This window comes from Engystomops pustulosus, chromosome 11 (genome assembly GCF_040894005.1).
Source record: "Engystomops pustulosus chromosome 11, aEngPut4.maternal, whole genome shotgun sequence".
NCBI lineage: Eukaryota > Metazoa > Chordata > Amphibia > Anura > Leptodactylidae > Engystomops > Engystomops pustulosus.
In genome coordinates, this window is record NC_092421.1 from 55083221 (window position 1) to 55101960 (window position 18740).

Here is an 18740-nt window from a genome sequence, read left to right on the forward strand (position 1 = left end):
TTTTTCACTAATTCTTAGACCATCTAGGGTACATTAACCCTAGATGGTCAGATCGTTCCTACCATATACTGCAATACTACTGTATCGCAGTATATGGCATTTCTGCACACCATACATTACAATGAGCCACTGGCTCATTGTAATGGATAGGCAGAAGCCATTCAGCCTCAGGTCAGACGAACCATGGCAACCAATCGCCGCCCCCCGATTGGTGGAAGCCCATGCGCCGCCATGCTTTCAGTGCCGCCGGCGGCAAAGAAAAGGTTAACACCCGCGATCGGTGCAAGCACCAACCGCAGGTAATAGCAATGGGTCTTTGCTGCGATATGCAGCAAAGCCCATCTCTGTTTGAAGAGGGCTCAGCCCGTGAGCCCTCTTCATACACCGTTCATAGCTCATAGGATATATCCGCCACGGAGTGTGAAGGGGTTAAAGGAAATCTACCATCAAAATCCATCATGATAAACCAGGGACACTTACTCATAGATCCAGACACAGTGACTGTGGTAATCTTCTTATATTTGTTATCCATGTCCTTCTTCCTTCTAAAATCAACTTTTAAAATTATGCCAATCAACCAAAAGTGGTCTTGGGGGTGTTATCTGATCCCCTCCATGCTGTAGCTTCACAGGCTGTTACACTGTGCAGGAGCACTCTCCTGCCCCCCTCAGCATCTCCCCCTTTTTCTGCCTTCACACAGTCGGAGGGGGAGAATTTCTACACAGTGTAATAACCTATTACGCTACATGTAACACCCCCAGAGCCCTTCTGTCTCATTAACATAATTTTAGAAGTTGATTTTAGAAGGAAGATTACCATAGAAATATAAGAATATTACCACAGTCACTTTGCCTGGGTCTATGAGTAAGTGTCCCTGGTTTATCATGATGGGTCTTAGTGGTTCCTTTAATACATGCCACTTCCTCTTTAACAAAACTTCTTTACCTCCTGCCTGGTATATACATTGTATAGATCCAGCCCCCTGTAATATCAACATCACACACAAATATTAGTACCCAGCCCCAATTTCTACCCCTTGCCACCACCATTAGTACAAAGAAGGAGGCGTGATCAAATGCATACCCCGCCTCCCACTACAAGCCGAATCGGCGCATGCGTTCCAGTACACTGGAGAATACGCACGCGCACTGTACTCGGAGCGCCGTCCCGTCAATTCGTTATCTGCGCAGGCGCAGAAGCAGCTAGAGCCGGCCCGTCAGCTCCTGAGCAGGAGGAAGCCGCCATGGAGTCGTACGATGTGATCGCTAACCAGCCCGTGGTGATTGATAATGTGAGTAGCGATCCAGCCCCGGTGCGGCGTCATTGTACGGTGCAGCAAGCGGGGTTCTATACTGGTGATTGGGACCGGACTCTGCAGGGATTCATTTTCCCTTTGTCATTTCAACCGCGCCCCTCCTGTCAGTCATAGTGACAGAGCTGCAGTGACTGTGAGTGGCCGGGTGGGGCAGCAGGGAGCGGGCAATCACCGCGCGTTTCCCCGCTGCCTCGTGTATATTTACGCTTATTACATCGGGCGGGTGTTTAGGGCTGAGGAGTCTGTGACTGCTCAACCTAACCTGCTGCTGCGACAGAGCACGCCTAAGGTACCAGAGAGGCGTGGCAGATTGTATTTTCGTGCTATCCCATTGGACGCGAGTGTTGTCAATCACACTGAGTATATGGGGCGGAACTGGATGATGTCAGCTAGTTGTGCCAGCAGTTTTAATTGGCTAGGGCTGTGTCTGACATCAGTGACGCTGTCTGTGATTGGTCAGATTTGTGCCTGGGAGGAGATAAGTCAGGGTGTGGAGGGATGAGGATGACTGAAGGAAATAGGCCGGGCCCGTTATGTGGCTGCTGGGTTTGGTTGATTATTGGATGAAATCATACATTGCATTGTGGCAGTGATTTGATTTCTCCTACAGCCCTGTCATATGTTTGCATGTAACGTGACATCCCCAATCATTACAGGTGTACACATAGACGTGTCCTGGCACCTGAGGCTACAACATGGCACAAAGCAGGGTTAACTTATCTCCAGATGCACACCATTTTTATATTTTACCTCAGAGGAATTAATGAGTGGTCCAACAGCAGGGCACCCATCAGCAAACACAGAAATGGGGTTTCCTCAGACCCTGCATGACTGGAGCAGCAGTGGTCACATTTGGCAGTGCTCCATTTTTACTATACAAGACCCTTAGGGTGGTGTCACACGTTAGCATTTTGAACCCGTTTGTAAGCAGTCTGTAAAAAAAAACAAAACAAAAAAAACGCATGCTTAATTAAGAAAATTTGTAAAAAGGAACAAAACGGTAAAAACTGAATGCGTTTTTAATGGACTGATTAAAAATGGGTTCAAAACGCTAACGAGTGACACCACCCTTATACTCGAATATACCACTTACACGTATAGGACAGAAGTTGATGACTAGAGCAGCAGTGGACACATTTGGCAGTGCTCCATTCGCCACTATACAAGACCCTTATACTCGAATATACTATTTGCACATATAGGACAGAAGTTGATGACTTGAGCAGTGGTGCGCACGCTTGGCACCGCTCCATCCATGCCCAGATACATAAAGCATTTGCACCTATAGGACAGGACATAGTTGTGCATGTAACGTGTCGCCCCCAATCATTACAGGTGTACACATAGACATGTCATGGCACCTGAGGCTACAACATGGCACAAAGCGGGGTTCACGTATCTCCACACACGCACCATTTTTATATTTTGCCTCAGTAATCAATAAAAGTAAATCCTGCCTGTTTCCAGTAGGAATAACTGAGGCGACTCGTGAATGTTATGTAGGGATTTGTTATTAGGGATTTGTGGAAAGGTGGGCACGCTTGGGCACGCTTGCCAGATGCATAAAACATTTGCACCTATGGGACAGGACATAGTTGTTTACTGCCCTGCACCACAGACGTGACTGGAGCAGCGGGCACATGCGCCTACTGTCCATAAACAAAAGGGTCTCAGAGACTAAAGACTGGCACCTATTCCCCATCTTGTGGATATGGGTTACATGTTGGTGTTTGGAAAACCCACTTAAACTCCTTTCGCATGAGCAACGGTTATGTCCGTATTTATGACCATGATACTGGTATTTCAAGGGGCTTTCCGTTAACATGATACATGTATATTGTAATTGTACTACAGCAGAAGTGTAGTATATGGGATTTATCTCCTACACACTGAAAAAACGAAAAATCTGTAGTTCATAAATCTCTCCCTTGCAGCTTCATGAGCTGGCCTTCCTTGTACCTTCTGTTCCCAATAGATTTATATGTATAGAATATTTACCATTTGTCAAGCTTCAGTTATTGGGGCACTTTTACTAAGGCTACATTCACACGAACGTATGGGGGACGTATATACGGCCGACGTATATACGGCCGATATACGTCCCCCATACACTCCTATGAGTGCACGGCACCCTACGGGAGCGGTACGGTGCAGCACACGTGCGGCACCGTACCGTTCCGTACCCGGGAAAAAGATAGGACATGTCCTATCTTTTCCCGTAATACGGGGCCGTGCGCTATAGGTTGCTATGGAGAGGGGCGGGGGTGAGCTGCGCTCACCTCCTCCTCCTCTCCCCGTACACTGCCGTTGCCCGCTACGGTACGGTACGGGCGGGCAACGGCAGTGTGAATATAGCCTAAGGACCTTGCGCCAGTTTTCTGTCCAACTTTGCACATTCTTTCTAGTGCAAACTGCTTGCACAGGTATTTAAGAAGGGTTCCGGGCCACAAATGTATCACACGTGACCCTTTTGCTTTGGGGATGCACTGAGAAGTTCAAATGTGTATGGGGCACATTTAGTATAAGCTGGCACTAAGTGCACCAGTGTATGATAGTGCCCCTGCCACCTGACTCTCTGCTGATAAATCCCGGTGGGTGGAAACGCAGAGCAGGCTTCAGTAGGTCCGGGCTGCTACACTGACAGCACAATATAGTCATGTGAAGAGGAATCCTGTAACATCAAAAGGGTGAGCTACATGTAGGGACGATGCCATATGTATTCTTTTTTTGTCATGTTTTTAGCAAAAATGTAAAGAACTATGAATTTGTTCTTATAAACAGCATTGCCTCCATCAGATGCTCCTTCATACATGACCTCAAGTCTGACTTAATTAGGTTAATGCTAGAGAACAGCTTCTCTACTCTGACCTGAGTGGGGGGCAATGCAGTCACCATACGGGCAACATCTCTAACAATTTCCAGAGGAATTTTGGTTGAACTTTCAAAATCGGGCTTTTCTCTGGGAACAACTTGCTAAGTGTTTTACATCCTGATGCTGCAGTCCAGCAGTGCTAGATAACAAGAAAGCTTGGCTTCTATACTTATAGTAAAATGGACTCCAACTTCATCCAACACTGTAACCATCTGGGGTCTGCAGCGACGGCCTTAGTCTGATTTAATAGGGTCAGTGGATGCCAGCCATAGTCGTGTCTAGAGTAGGCAGGTCGCAGTGTCAGCCATGGTGTTGGTAGGTCGGAAAAATTCGTCATAGTCTGGTCAGTGGTGGGATATCTATGGTTGTCAGCCATGGGGTTCATCCCCACAAACCTAATGGGGACCGATATCCAGCCATACCATATGCAGATGGATATCGGTCCCCTTTGAAGCCTATGGCGCCCAGCCCTGGTGCGTTGAGCACACGTTGTCTCACTGCACCATGACCGTGCACAACGAAATATAGGTCATGCCTTATATTTTGCTGTGTTAGTGTTGTACTCGCCCTCCTCCTCTTCAGCGTTTTGATCACACGTTTGTGTAAATGTTCCCATATTCTGTAGGTTGAAGTTTCTGAGGAGACAAAAAAAAAAAAAAAAGATTGTAGACACCTTGTTTAATGCAAAATTACTACAATTGTTTCAATTTGCTAATTAGGCACGGAGAACACTGGCTGTAATAATGTTCTTGTATAAATTGTCATATATAATATACAGTATCATATACTGCTATGAGTTATATATTTGTATTACTGAAGATTTCATACTTTTTCTCGGCTAAAAATACTCAAAAACGGTAAGAGGAATATTCTTGCCCTTATGGAAAATCATTAGTGCGACCTCTGGTGCAGGGTATTTCTTCCTGACACAGTGATACAATGGTTCCCATTATAAGGTAATGGGGTCTATCACTTGATGTTTGTCTTCCTATGTATCTGCATTTGGCAGTATAACAACAGAATGAATAGGGCCTTATAATACCATGTTAGTTTCCCAGAGACAAACCGTTTTTTTGGGTTCTTTTTTTTTTTTTTTTTTTTTTTTAAATATTCCTTTTTTGCTCCCATATTCCAGTAACACATATGTCTGGACATATAGTAAATAGAAATAAAACTGTAGATCTATTGACCCAGTTTGTCAAAATCTGGGACCGATACCAGTATGGCTGCTTTTACGTGGCAATCTCCCTTTACTGAACCACAGTCTATATGCTCACCGCATCTACTGGACCCCCCCAGATCTGTGTGAACCTATTATAGGCAAATACGTTAGTATAATGTGAGTTCTGTATCGCTACTGTACAGATACAGGTGGTTATATGTGAGCCAGTAGTCTTAATGCCATTCACACAGTGTAGACTAGTACTTAGGTTACTAAATGTATGTAATAAGTACATTTTATACAGTTCCTACCAGGGTTATGTCTGATTAAAAATCCATCTAACTTTTTCTGTTTAGGGCTCTGGAGTGATAAAAGCTGGATTTGCCGGTGATCAGATCCCAAAATATTGTTTTCCAAACTAGTAAGTACTTTTTTTTTTTTTTTTACCAGTTTGGTAAAATATATCTCTTCAGTTTGTATATGTTTGACACAAATTTGTATTTTCCCTCAGTGTGGGCCGACCCAAGCACATCCGAGTCATGGCTGGTGCATTGGAAGGAGATTTGTTTATTGGACCAAAAGCAGAGGTAAGACATCCCAAAATGTTTGACTGTCTATAGCTACATGTTTTCCAGAGAATAAGGGAATGGGGTTTTCTTAGATCACAGTATTCCTGATTTAGATAATCAGTAGAAAGTTGTTGGGGACAACTCTCTGTATTGACACAATAAAGTGATTGAATTGGCTGGATCTATCATTGGAACATGGGATTGTTAAGGACTGGAATGACATGGAACGTATCTGGCAGTACATCTACTCAAAAGACCAGCTGCAGACGTGTTCAATTTTCCCGTACGCCATTATTTAATGGGAGTGCAAAGTAATTCACCTTTGTTTCAGTCAGCCCCTGCCCCACCCAATGCCACCGCACTTGGTTGCTGAGGACATATCCTAACAATAGGCCATTAGTATTCTGATCCTTACTAAAAACCCCTTTAAAGTGAATTTACTAGCTAATATTTGTATATAAGGGTTTGGAGCAGTACAAATTCTATCATTAAAGAAAATCTACCATCAATATCAAGCATAATAAACCAGGGAAACTTGGATCCAGGCACTGTGACTGTGGTAATCTTATATTTGTTATCCATGGTCTCCTTCTTCTAAACTCGACTTTACTGCTAATGAGTTTGCAAGGCTCTTGGGAAGGGTGGGGAGGGGCGCTATTACCAGAGCCCCTCTGTGCTGTAGCTTTTTACAGGTTGTTTCATTGTCTCGCCCTCCCCTCTGCTCTCTCAGCACTTCCTCTGCTTCAGTGAGATTACATCAGGCAGAGGGAAGGGGAGAAGTGCTCTTGCACAGTGTAACAGCATGTGAATAATGGGATTCCTTTTTTATTTTTACTCATTAGGAACACAGGGGACTCCTGTCAATTCGATATCCTATGGAACATGGGATTGTTAAGGACTGGAATGACATGGAACGTATCTGGCAGTACGTCTACTCGAAGGACCAGCTGCAGACATTTTCTGAAGAGGTAAGAGGACCCAAAGTTGTTATGATAAACTTACCCTTATAATGTTTTAAGTGGGTAAGTTAAAAAAAAAAAAAAAAAAAAAAACCTTTATAGTACTTACCCTGGTAAAGTTTCTGCAAAGCCACTGGAAGCAGGACGACACTCTGTGAGAGGAAGTCCTGATTCCTGCTGGCGGCAGCTTTACAGAATTTTTACCAGTGCAAGTACTATATGAGTGACCCCAGTAAAGATAGATTTCTGATAGTGGCCAACCATTTAAATAGTTATAGGTTATTACTGGTGACTCGCCTTTTATCTTAAATATCTGGCTTATACACTGTAATTGGCGCTGCATACACTGTAATTGGCGCTGTATAAACTGCAATTGGCGCTGTTTCCAGGGCATTGCTTATAGGAAAGCTGTGCCAGAATAAAAAGTTTGGCGCGCAAGATATTTCTACATTGAGTGTAAAGCTGTGGGGCCGCATAAGTTTTCATGGATGTGCACACAATGGGCAAGAGGTGAAATAGAGGTGAACTTTTCACAATTATGCTAATTGTTTCTAATTTCTGCAGCATCCAGTTCTGCTAACAGAAGCCCCCTTGAACCCACGGAAAAACCGTGAACGTGCGGCTGAAGTCTTCTTTGAGACGTTTAACGTTCCAGCTCTGTTCATCTCCATGCAAGCCGTACTCAGCCTGTAAGTGACTTCCACACACCCCAGTATATAAATAAGAATATAACCGTGCATAATGGTGAGAAATATGACCTACAAGTAAACAGATTTGGCCTGTGATATGAGATGGTATTAGCACTTTGTTAGGTCGTTTTGTGTCACATTTAATCTCTGATAAAACAGTAGTTAACGGGTGTAAACACTACAGCAGAACCTGATGTCTAAGCAATGCTGCTTTACACAAGGTAACGCCCAAATGTAAGTTGCACCATTGTACCACAATATTTCTCCCCTCAGCGCTCTAGCAGGTAATCTTTATACAATTCCTCCTTTAACTTTTGATAGAACCAAGTGTATCCATCGCTGCTGTATTGTATCATGCAGAATACATAGATTAGTACACTACTGATGACTGATCTTTAGGATAGACCATCAATATTCGATCTTGGGGGAGCCCATCCTCTGTTTTTGTACGAAATCCACATAATTTACACTGCAAAACCTCTACTTATTAGATGATGTAAAACTAACCTAATAAAAGTTTACGACTTGACATTGCAGATAATAGTAAATTTTGATACATAATTTATTATCTAAAAAATGCTCCTGTGTCCTTCTTTTCCCAAAATCGAGCATGATAAATCAGGGACGCTTATCCATGACCTTTTTCCGTCTAAAATCAACTTATGCTAATGTGCTCAAGGGGCTACCCTAGCTCCTCTGTGATCTGGCTTTACAGGTTGTTACACTGTCTCACCAACCCCCCTGCTTTCTCGGTACTTTTACAGTAAGCACCTCCTGCTCACTGCAAAGCAGGGGAGAGGGTAAGACAGTGTAATAGTCTGTTAAGCCTGATCAGAGGGTCTACAGTAGCCCCTCATACTCATTAGCATAATTTTAAAAGTTGATCTTAGAAGGAAGGAGGTCAGGGATAACAAATATAAGAAGATTACCACAGTCATGGTGTGTGGGTCTATGAGTAAGTGTTCCTGGTTTATCATGCTTGATTTTGATGATAGTCCCTGAATAATATTATCTATCTGTGAAGAGTTGATTTCCTTACAGAGCTGAATCATCCAGGATAATCTATAGGTACTGAAAGAGTTAAACTTTCCATCCTTATCTCTTTACTGTGTATGGGACTTCAAATAGACTGCTCACTACAGGAGAAAGAAGGAGCAGAAAAAAGACTTAGAGAAGCTGCTTTACTTAATGACGTATATTACAAAGTTTACTATTTTCACCTGCTCTATGCACTTCTGCAAGAACTTCTAAGATCAAAGTCACACAACCGCATGGGGGATGTTATATGGCTGCAAACTTGCGGACATACATATGTCCCCCATAGACGGCAATGGCCGCATGAAGCTATACAGTGCCACAAACCTAAAAAAGATAGGACATGTTCTATCTTTCCCCGTGTACACAGTTGTACGCCGTGCATCTCTATGGATAGGGGAGGGGTCAACCCAGCTCATCTCCATCATGCCAGACGGCCCTGTGGGCATACGTTTGTGTGAATCCAGCCTTAAGGTGTAGTTACTTTTACAGGTTACTACAGCTTTTCCAGTGTAGATGATTTCAAGGAAACCTACCATCACAGATCTACCTTTATAAGGTAGATCCGATGGCAGGTTCATCTATTGTACCGCAACCCAATCTTTTTTTTTTTTTTTTTTTTTTTTACCTAATCCTTTAGTGCCCCCACATATTAAAAAATCTTTTATTATACAAATATGCAAATTATTAGGTAGATGTGTGATGGTAGGTTTCCTTTAATCCCCATCAATTGTGTGCTCATTGAAAACATCTATAAGCTGGCATTGCATAGTGATAAATGAATAAGACTAGAGTGATCCACTGACTGTTTTTTGGATCAGGAAGACAGATTTTTTTTTTTATGTTGCTTGTGACAATTGAATAGAACAATTTCTAAATGTGCAAACCATAAGCAAATTAATAATTTCTATTCATCTGCATGCAGTTTGCTTTATTGTATGAACTTGGGTGCCTATAAAATAATGATTTCTCATTTCTGCAAATGAATGTTTATAGTTTTTATGATAAAAAGTAATACAATTTTCCAATATACTTTCTGTATCAATCTCTCATGGTTTTCTAGATCTCTGCTTGCTGTCATTCTATAGAAAGCTCCCATGTTTACTACCAGTCACACAGGTGCGCGGCTCGTTAGTGTAATAGAGTGTAATCAGAGCTGTGTGATATAACGAGCCGTGCACCTGTGTGACCAGGGTCAGATTTCTGTCCACTGGTAGTAAACATGGGAGCTTTCTATAAAATGACAGCAAGTGGAGATCTAGAAAACCGTTAGGAATTGATACAGAAAGTATATTGGAAAATTGTATAACTATTTATAACATAAATAATATAATTATTTTGCTGTAATGGGAATACCTTTTTTAAGGTCCCATAAAAGATGACAAACCTGTTGATGTGCACAGGGGGCCTCCAGGGGTCTGGTTATCTGAGGCTGCTTTGATCCCCAGCATATGAGCACTGTGCATAATGAGGTTGGGTTCAGTAGGACTTTGCTTCACTGCGCATGTGTCCAATGTTCGGAACCTTCTTGGTGAAACAACATGTAATAACTTTGCCTTCACTATGCACGGTGGGCACGCGCCAAGGTTCTGGAGCAGACTCAAGTCAGCAGACCCCCTTCTCCTTTTCCCCTTCTGAAAATTGGGAACACAGTAAGTTTATTTAGGTGTAAAGATTTGGAACCCTAAACCCTATGATAGCAGTTTATTGGGCCCATGCTTCAATGTCTAAAACTACTGTTTGCAACAGTATATTGTATGAACCCCATACCATTGTGACATATTAGGACTTCAAATGTCGGCTGCGGGTGTAGGGAGAGGGCTCATACAAGGTTCATGTTTGCTGCATATTGCAAACACCCACTGGTAATGCCCCCGATCGGTGCTAGCACTAATTGCGGGAGTTAACCTTTTGATTGCCTCTGGAAAAGTTTAGATTGTAGCTCCCCACGAACTTGGGGTTAAAGTACCCTGGGGTGAAAAATAGTAAAAAGAAAAAAAAAAGTTCAAAATGAATTTAAAAAAAAAAAACAATTCGAATCACGATTTTTCACCTAGAACCGAAATAAAAATTACCGTAACTATCATAAACAAGATATTCCCAAAATGTCTGATCTATCAAAATATAACAAGTTATTCCTGGCGTATAACCCTGTAATGAAAAATAGTGCCCAAAAGTGTAAAACAACAAGCCCACAAGAAAATGGTACAAATGTTGGTTTGTTTTTTTTTTTTTTTTTACCAATTTCACTGAATTTTGGAATTTTTTGTTACACAGAAAACCAGCCCTCATACAGCTCTTTACATAGAAAGTTATAGATTTTTGAAGGTGGGAAGTGAAAAATGGAAATGCAAAAAACAAAAAATGGCCCTGGTCATTAAGGGGTTAAAATAATAGCAGTTCAAGTTTGTAGTTTCTTAGATTTGGCTACTTTGATTTCAGGTACGCTACAGGAAGGACAACAGGAGTAGTGCTGGACTCTGGGGATGGAGTAACACACGCTGTCCCTATCTATGAAGGCTTTGCTATGCCTCACTCAATCATGAGGATTGACATTGCTGGTCGAGACGTCTCCCGCTTCCTCCGCCTTTATCTACGGAAGGAGGGCTATGACTTCCATACTTCTGCCGAGTTTGAAATTGTCAAAACTATTAAAGAGGTTTGTACTGTGTTCTGTATAGTCCCACATTACACAACATCAGAGACCCTCTGAACCCTGTGGTCTACAGGACAGGGAGGCTGACAACCGCCTGCACGTGGCACGTCTTATGTGGTACATTGTTTAATGAGCCATCCTGGCTTTTATGGTATATTGGTTTTATAGTCATATCTTGGCACAGCCTAGAATATCAGCTACTTGTCAAAATATCCCCTGACTTCTGATTATTCCATAGGGAGAGCAATCACTGGGCCTCTTTTTCCAAAAAAAGCATAGCAGGGAATGCAGTCTTGGATCAAAGATTTTTTTACACACTCACAGTATATATGATTGATAAGGCCCACTTGACTTTCTGTTAGGCTGCATTCACATGTTGCGTTTTGGTTGCATTTTCATTTTGTTTTGAAATGCATTAGAACAGCAACGTTTCTAATGTCTATTAGAACTGCAACGTTTCGATTCACCATGAATCTTGACAAAGATTCATGGTGAATAGAAACGTTGCAGTTTTTTCAATGCCTGTGTGAATAAAGGTTTAACCTTTATTTGTCATATTGGATGCTGTGGCTTTCTCTCTTTTTTTTTTTTGTCTTGGGACTGTGGATCCTGCACACTAGGATCCTGGGCTTTGTGCATCAAACAAACAGCTTTTGGGAAGTACATTGGTTGCTGTCTTTTTTTGTGCACAATGGACCTCTCCGGGGACCATAAGCTAGGTGCATTTTATCAAGACTTTTATAAAGACGTTCAGTGAAGTTTCTTTACTATTTAGATACATTATGATAGAAAAAAATTGATCAAAAAGTGAACATATGCACACACATAGCCACTTCAGTCGTCCTCACAGCAGATGACCCTTTATTACCCGGGACATTTGAATGTATGATTTTGTAATATTATTGTTTTTTAATCTTTCTTTCAATAACTTGCAGCGTGCTTGCTACCTGTCCATAAATCCACAAAAGGATGAGACACTGGAGACGGAGAAGGCTCAGTATTACTTACCTGATGGAAGCACAATTGAGGTATGTGCATCATTCTTCCTGCAGTACTTGTTTTAGAGCAAGTCTTATGAATTCAGATACTGATGGGTGTGAACAGAGGTTGCGTCTGTAGGAGCTATAAAACTACCACAGTCATGTCATGTCTGATGATGTGGTGACAAGTAGCTGCAGGCCTGGGTGTGACTGCAATACTGTGTACATGACGCTTTTAGCATCTGTGTTGTTGTTCTCATACAGTTCTGCAGCAGCTTGGATTCAGGTAGTCAGAACAGTAGCCCAACAAATGGTTTCAGTGCATATTAGAAACTGGTGGAAGTGGATTGTCTTTAACCTAGTTACATGGTCGCCTGTTAGAGCTGCAGTGTGACTTGTGAATGACTCATGTTGTGTAATATCTGGGTGTGGTATGAAGTCTAGCTGTTTCTATTTCCACCCCAAATGATTTTATTTTTGTCTTTTTGTAGATTGGTCCGGCCCGATTCCGAGCCCCCGAGCTCCTCTTCCGACCAGATCTAATTGGGGAAGAATGTGAAGGAATCCACGAGGTCTTAGTGTTCGCCATTCAGAAGTCAGACATGGACCTGAGGCGAACCTTATTCTCCAACATTGTGCTGTCTGGTGGATCCACTTTATTTAAAGGTGGGCAAATCCAAAATGCAATCCTACACATGTTAAAAGGGACTTTCATATCTTGTACGTTTTATAGCATATCTGCTCTATGTCTTATAAATGTGATGGGACAGTGGTCTTTGACCCCCTGTATGTGACAGGTGCTGGTCTTCTGAGATGCTGGTCTTGTGGATATGCTATAAAACCATAAGATGGGGAAACCCCTTGGAATACAACAAAATAACTTTTCTTGCACTCTGTAAAGATGAAGGAAACTGGATTTTTATTCCAGGTTTTTACTCTAATTCTTTCACCAAATTCTGAATATTACATTTTATTTTTCAGGTTTTGGGGATCGGCTCCTAAGTGAAGTGAAAAAATTAGCACCAAAAGACGTAAAAATAAGGGTAACTTGTGGTTTATCTCTTTACTTATATATTTTATAGTGTTATGCTTTTCATTATATTCTCTTATATCTATGATGCATATGAATATTTGCGTATCGCATCCATATAGTAGATGGGTCATCTGTCCTCCCAATATTAGAAATACAATATGATCTTTGTTAACCCCCAGACATTGTGATTATTTTCCTCTTTTATGCCACGTGAAGGGGTCACTGCTGGTGGGGTAGTGGCCTGGTGGAAGGCATTCATGCTGAATGGTTGCTTCGGTAGTGCAAATCTACACCAGACAGGGCCTGGCATAGATTTATATGCTTGAGTGGCCACCCCACCAGATACATCAGGAGGCCAGAGGGACTTCATCATACGCCTGTACATGGAGCGTTGGCGTATGATAAATCTTCCCCTATGAGTTTCATTGTAAGGGATCACCTAAAATGGAAAACTTCAGTAACAGTCCGGGTAACTGTTTTATTTCTTTCCAAAACAGTTGAACAGAACATAATTGCTTGCTTCAGCATATAACAAAAAAAAATAGTCCATATAAAGTGGCTTGAACCAGTCCTTTGCTAGGTTGTGTATCCATCCGCCAGCATGAGCAGTCAATGTCACCATTGCTGATCCTTGGCTGTACAGGTCTGCCTGCCGTATAGCAGACTCCCAGACTGCAAAATCACATCACCACCCAGCTCACCTTAAGCAGTCCGTTAAACGCATGCGTTTTTGACAGGTTTTACCAATTATCTTAATCAAAACTGGTCAAAAACGGATGCGTTTTCAAAAAATGCATGCGTTTCTGGACGAACTGCTTAAAAAACTGACCAAAAACTGGTTCAGAACGCCATGTATGGCATCACCCTAAGGGTTCTAACCAGACATCAACCAGCTCACATCACTGAGGCCAGGCACCTCAGAGACACCTATCAATAATGGCCCCTTGTAGTCCTCGGCTAGGTTATTAGGAGTTGTGAGAAGGTACATTTCCCTTTCTGCCAGAATGCAAATATATGATTGGTAAATAGAGCAGTCAAAAACTAAGTAAAAGCCAGTGCCCCTCGCTGGCTTCCATATAGAAAGGGGTTGTAGTAATATATTATTGGGATATTTATTTCCCATATTTATTTCTAACTTTTATCTTAATTTTTAGATATCTGCTCCTCAAGAACGATTATACTCCACATGGATTGGGTAAGAAGGCCTAAATCATTCAGTTGCAATAGTATCTTAAAGGGGTTCTCCAGAGGTGGAAAAACATGGCTGCTTTCTTTCAAAAACAGCGCCACACCTGACCATGGTTTGTGCCAGTATTGCAGCTCAGCTGTATAGAAATGAATGGAGCTTAGTTGCAATACCATGCACTACCCATGGTCAGGAGAGGCGCTGTTTTTGGAAGAAAGCAGCCATGTTTTTCCACCTCCGGAGAACCCCTTTAAGTATTGTGAGTAGTAAAATCAGATTGAACAGTCTGAAGCTGTACACACACCTTAAGTCAGGGTCATCCAATCTCCTAATGTGTATGGGTGCCCTCCTGACTTATGACAGCAGATGCTGGGTATATGTTTTGGGTTATACCTGCATGGCACTGATCGGATGACCATATTCAAGTTTGCGGCCCTTATGGGTCTGTTGTTTGTGTGAAGGTAGCCTTACTGATATTGTAATACACTCTGCAGTGTATGTGCTACATGTTATAAACATAACTGGAACAACTCCAAAACCGAGTTCATCATACTCCATAATATGAGACTTCATGACTAGCTATTAATATACAACCTACATAAAGTCAGCCTATGACCACAAGTTAATTAAAAAAAGTTCTATTAAATTATTTAAAAACAAGATATGTATATAAAATACACTGTAATGGAGGGATGTACAACAACAGCGCTGGCAAAAACAGTACAATTCCTTTCATTTGGAGCTTCATCTGGGGGTGCTACATGTGACAGGCCATATATAACACTTTACAATCAGCAATGATCATATTCATAGAATTCTTCTTCATTTCCTTTTTGCAGTGGATCTATTTTGGCCTCTCTGGACACCTTCAAGAAAATGTGGGTCTCAAAGAAGGAATATGAAGAAGATGGCCCCAGAGCTATCCAGAGGAAAACCTTCTAACGTCCGGGAAGACCAATACACTTTATCTGTCCACTTCAGTTTAAAACTCGCTTATTGAGTATGAGAGTGTGGTCGGGAGGTGACTGGTGGGTGTGTGTGTATGTGTCTGTATGCGCTCTCCAGCATGCCAAGAAGTGGTCCTACAAAGGTAAAAGATCTGACATTGTAAAGACCGGCAGAGAGCTCCAAGGAGAGGAAAGCCTTTATCCCATTCCTATTTATGTCTATTGCGCTGCGCCAGGGAAAGGTCGCAAAAAAAAAAATATTTTACCCGTAACAGATAACCATATGTAAGATCTAAACTAAGTCAAAGGGTCCATTTTTGCAGTGGATCAGGTCACCCCGCACTTACACTATACTGCCGCACAGGCATCAAGAAATTGCATTTTACTTGACTTTACAAAAAAGAAAAACCTAACCTGTCAAATTTCATTTAAACTACATGGATTTTGGAAAATGTTTCTATTGCATGTAATAAAAGATCAGTATAGTTATATAGTTAGACATCTGCACTTTGTCTTTGTCCTAGAGTATCCTTGTCCCTAAGCCTGTCTGCAGGTCAGTGTAGGTTACATTGGAAGAGATTTGGGAAAGTGTAGCTTCACTTGTTTATTTTTGTTATTGGTTCTTCAAGAGGTCCTGTTACCTCTCTTGATATATCTATTATAGTAAATACTTGTTTACGTTAAAGGGGTTATCCTCAATATATCAATTATCCCAATTCTAGAGGATAAATAGCTGATTGTGGGGGTCTGACTACTGGGACCCCCAACACTCCACACGGCAATCTCCTTCTGTTTCCAAAGACAGTGAATGGAGCAGCTATGCTCATACTCGTCCTGCTGCTCCACATTGGTGAGAATGTGATCCCCATTCTGGAGAATGGTGGTGGTGGTGGTGGGGGTTCCAACAGTCGAACATTCAGCTTGTTATCCCCTGTTCTGTGAAAAATCTGCCTATATGCTTTAGAAAACCCCACTAATATAACTGCTGTGAGGCATCTTTTCCTATAGAGGTATGAAAATGGATAACACAGAATATTCTAAAAACAAATTGGGAGAGGTAACAGGTCCTCTTTAAAGGGGTTGTACAAGATGATTAAAATGTAATTATTTCCGAAATGGGGTTGTGTGTGATATTGCAATCTCACAGAGCTGCAACCCAGACACTGCCTATAGACTGGTGTGAACTGCTACCAATTGCTTATGTTACCCCCTTTTCCAAGCAACACTGGATTCTCGAGTAGTTGTGGGACTACAAAGCCCACAACTATCCAAGACCCACTATTCCTGTCTTCGTTATATATGTAACTTTTTTCTGCCCATGAAGCACCTAGTGAGTTATACCACTTTTGTCAGACAATATTGACCTTGTTAAACTTGTAATTTTTGGCCTCTGTCTTTTTTTTTTAATGTCTCAATTCATACCACATTTGCCTTTAAAATAGTTGCTTTTGTCTTTACAAACTCAAAGTTGGAACCACTGAGAAAGATAATGGCACACCTCTGTATGATGCATGTATAGGGTCCGCTGTCTCCTTACTGCTTTATTTCTTTCAGTGTATGGCCACATCTAGTGTTGTGGTTGCATTATGCCTGCCTTCATATGTTCCCACCCTATATCCCCAAACGTGAAGTGGCCACTGGGAAATAACTAATATCTAATAACTTGTAACTGGACAACCCCTTTAATGGGAATTTTTGGGCTAAAAATATTGATGGGGTGGGGGCATTGCACCAAGCATTACCACAGATCATCTCTTAAATAGAGAATGGAGCTGGAAGCAGACAGCGCTGTTCTCAGCTTAGTGGCTGAAACAAGTCACTGTATCTTGGCTCCAATTCACATGAAAAGGAGTTGATCTGCAGTAACCTGGTCTGACCACTACAGTGAGAAGGGAGCCATGTGCGTCTGTTCCATTCTCTATTCATCTGTGATAACCATACATTACCGCCGTGATATTACACACAGCAGATGCGATGTAGTCAGAAGCCCCAAATTGAACCAACTTACTTTTTAATAGATTAATGACTGAGGGGAGGAGATTTGCCGAATTACATTGCTTTTTATGTTTGTGTTTGCGAAATGCAACCATTAACATAATGCGTGTGTTAACATTGTGTTTTGTAAATGCGAATGTTAAAAGCTATGTAATTAGGCAAATCTCTTATCATCTGTATTGTAAACGCAGCCATACATTCAGTTTTCCAGATGCAGTTTTTGAAGCCGAAAGCGGGTGTGGATCATAATGGGTGAGGACTTATCATTAACATGTGCTGCTCCTCCTCTATTTTCGCTCCACTCCTGGTTTGGGCATCAAAAACTGCATCTGAAAACTGAACGTGTGGACACACCCTCAAGCAAACTAACTTTGGTTTTTGTATTGCATAGCATCTAATTTGAGAGACCCCGGCAATAGATTGTGCTTGATGAGTAGCCCGACACCATGACTATTATGTCATGGCCTAACTAAGATTAGTGTAAGTCCCTTCTTTGTCTAACCTAAAGCTGCTTATATTTATTACCTAACCTCTGCTATTATATCCCAGACACTAAAACGTGACATCATAAAAGTCAATGTAGAGCTCATAAGAGATTGGATTGTTTATGTAAGTGGTTATTTTATAATGTATCAGTATAGGATTTTGTAAGACACCATATTGGTTACAGGACATTGATTCTCTTCTAGAAGTTGTCACATGTGTATCAGTCATTGACTTCCCATGAAAGCTGCTCTTGTGTATCCTTATATCACAGGGGCTAAGGGTTGTAGTATGTGTCTACAATTTTAGAAGCTTCATGGTCATCCATAATTACCAGGACATTTTAGCTGAATCTTGATGGCTGATGCTCTGACCACATCTATATATCACTTTTTCCCCCATAAATCTGTGTATATGTAAGTGCATTGGGAGCAGAAGAGAAGAAATAAGATCTTCAAATTTTATATACTACAGATAAAGTAGTTACTGGGCTTATGGTAAGGCAGGAGTTAAAATAATTTTGGGGGCTCCAGGATTTTAATATCAGATTGGTTGGGGAGGTCTTGTATTACTAGGTGCATGGGATGTTCTATATAAGATTACTGCTTGGGATATAAATTCGCACGCCAAACTGCCTCCACCTGCTCCGCTTAGTACTTTATCACAAGACGGCGAATAGTGTTTCCATTCGTTTTTACGTCTCTCCACCTTTTTGTAAATATTTTTTTTTTCTTTGCCCAATCCTGTACTGTGCACAAGTAAAATGGTGTCGGCTGGTGATGCCCAAAACACATAAAATCCTACAATAAAAACAGAATCTTATTCAAAATGTGTCATGTGATGAGTTGTAGTGCGAGCG

At 41.6% G+C, this 18740-nt stretch overlaps 1 protein-coding gene across 1 annotated transcript; it reads left to right on the top strand.

Moving 5' to 3' along the window:
• Window positions 1-1135: 1135 nt before the first annotated feature.
• ACTR1A (actin related protein 1A) lies at window positions 1136-18710 on the top strand. The gene is made up of 11 exons (XM_072131319.1): window positions 1136-1291; window positions 5706-5770; window positions 5861-5936; window positions 6761-6886; window positions 7442-7566; window positions 11044-11260; window positions 12193-12285; window positions 12729-12903; window positions 13219-13280; window positions 14425-14465; window positions 15296-18710. The coding sequence occupies exons 1-11, from the start codon at window positions 1244-1246 to the stop codon at window positions 15396-15398; spliced, it is 1131 nt and encodes a 376-aa protein (XP_071987420.1). The 5' UTR covers window positions 1136-1243; the 3' UTR covers window positions 15399-18710.
• Window positions 18711-18740: the final 30 nt, after the last annotated feature.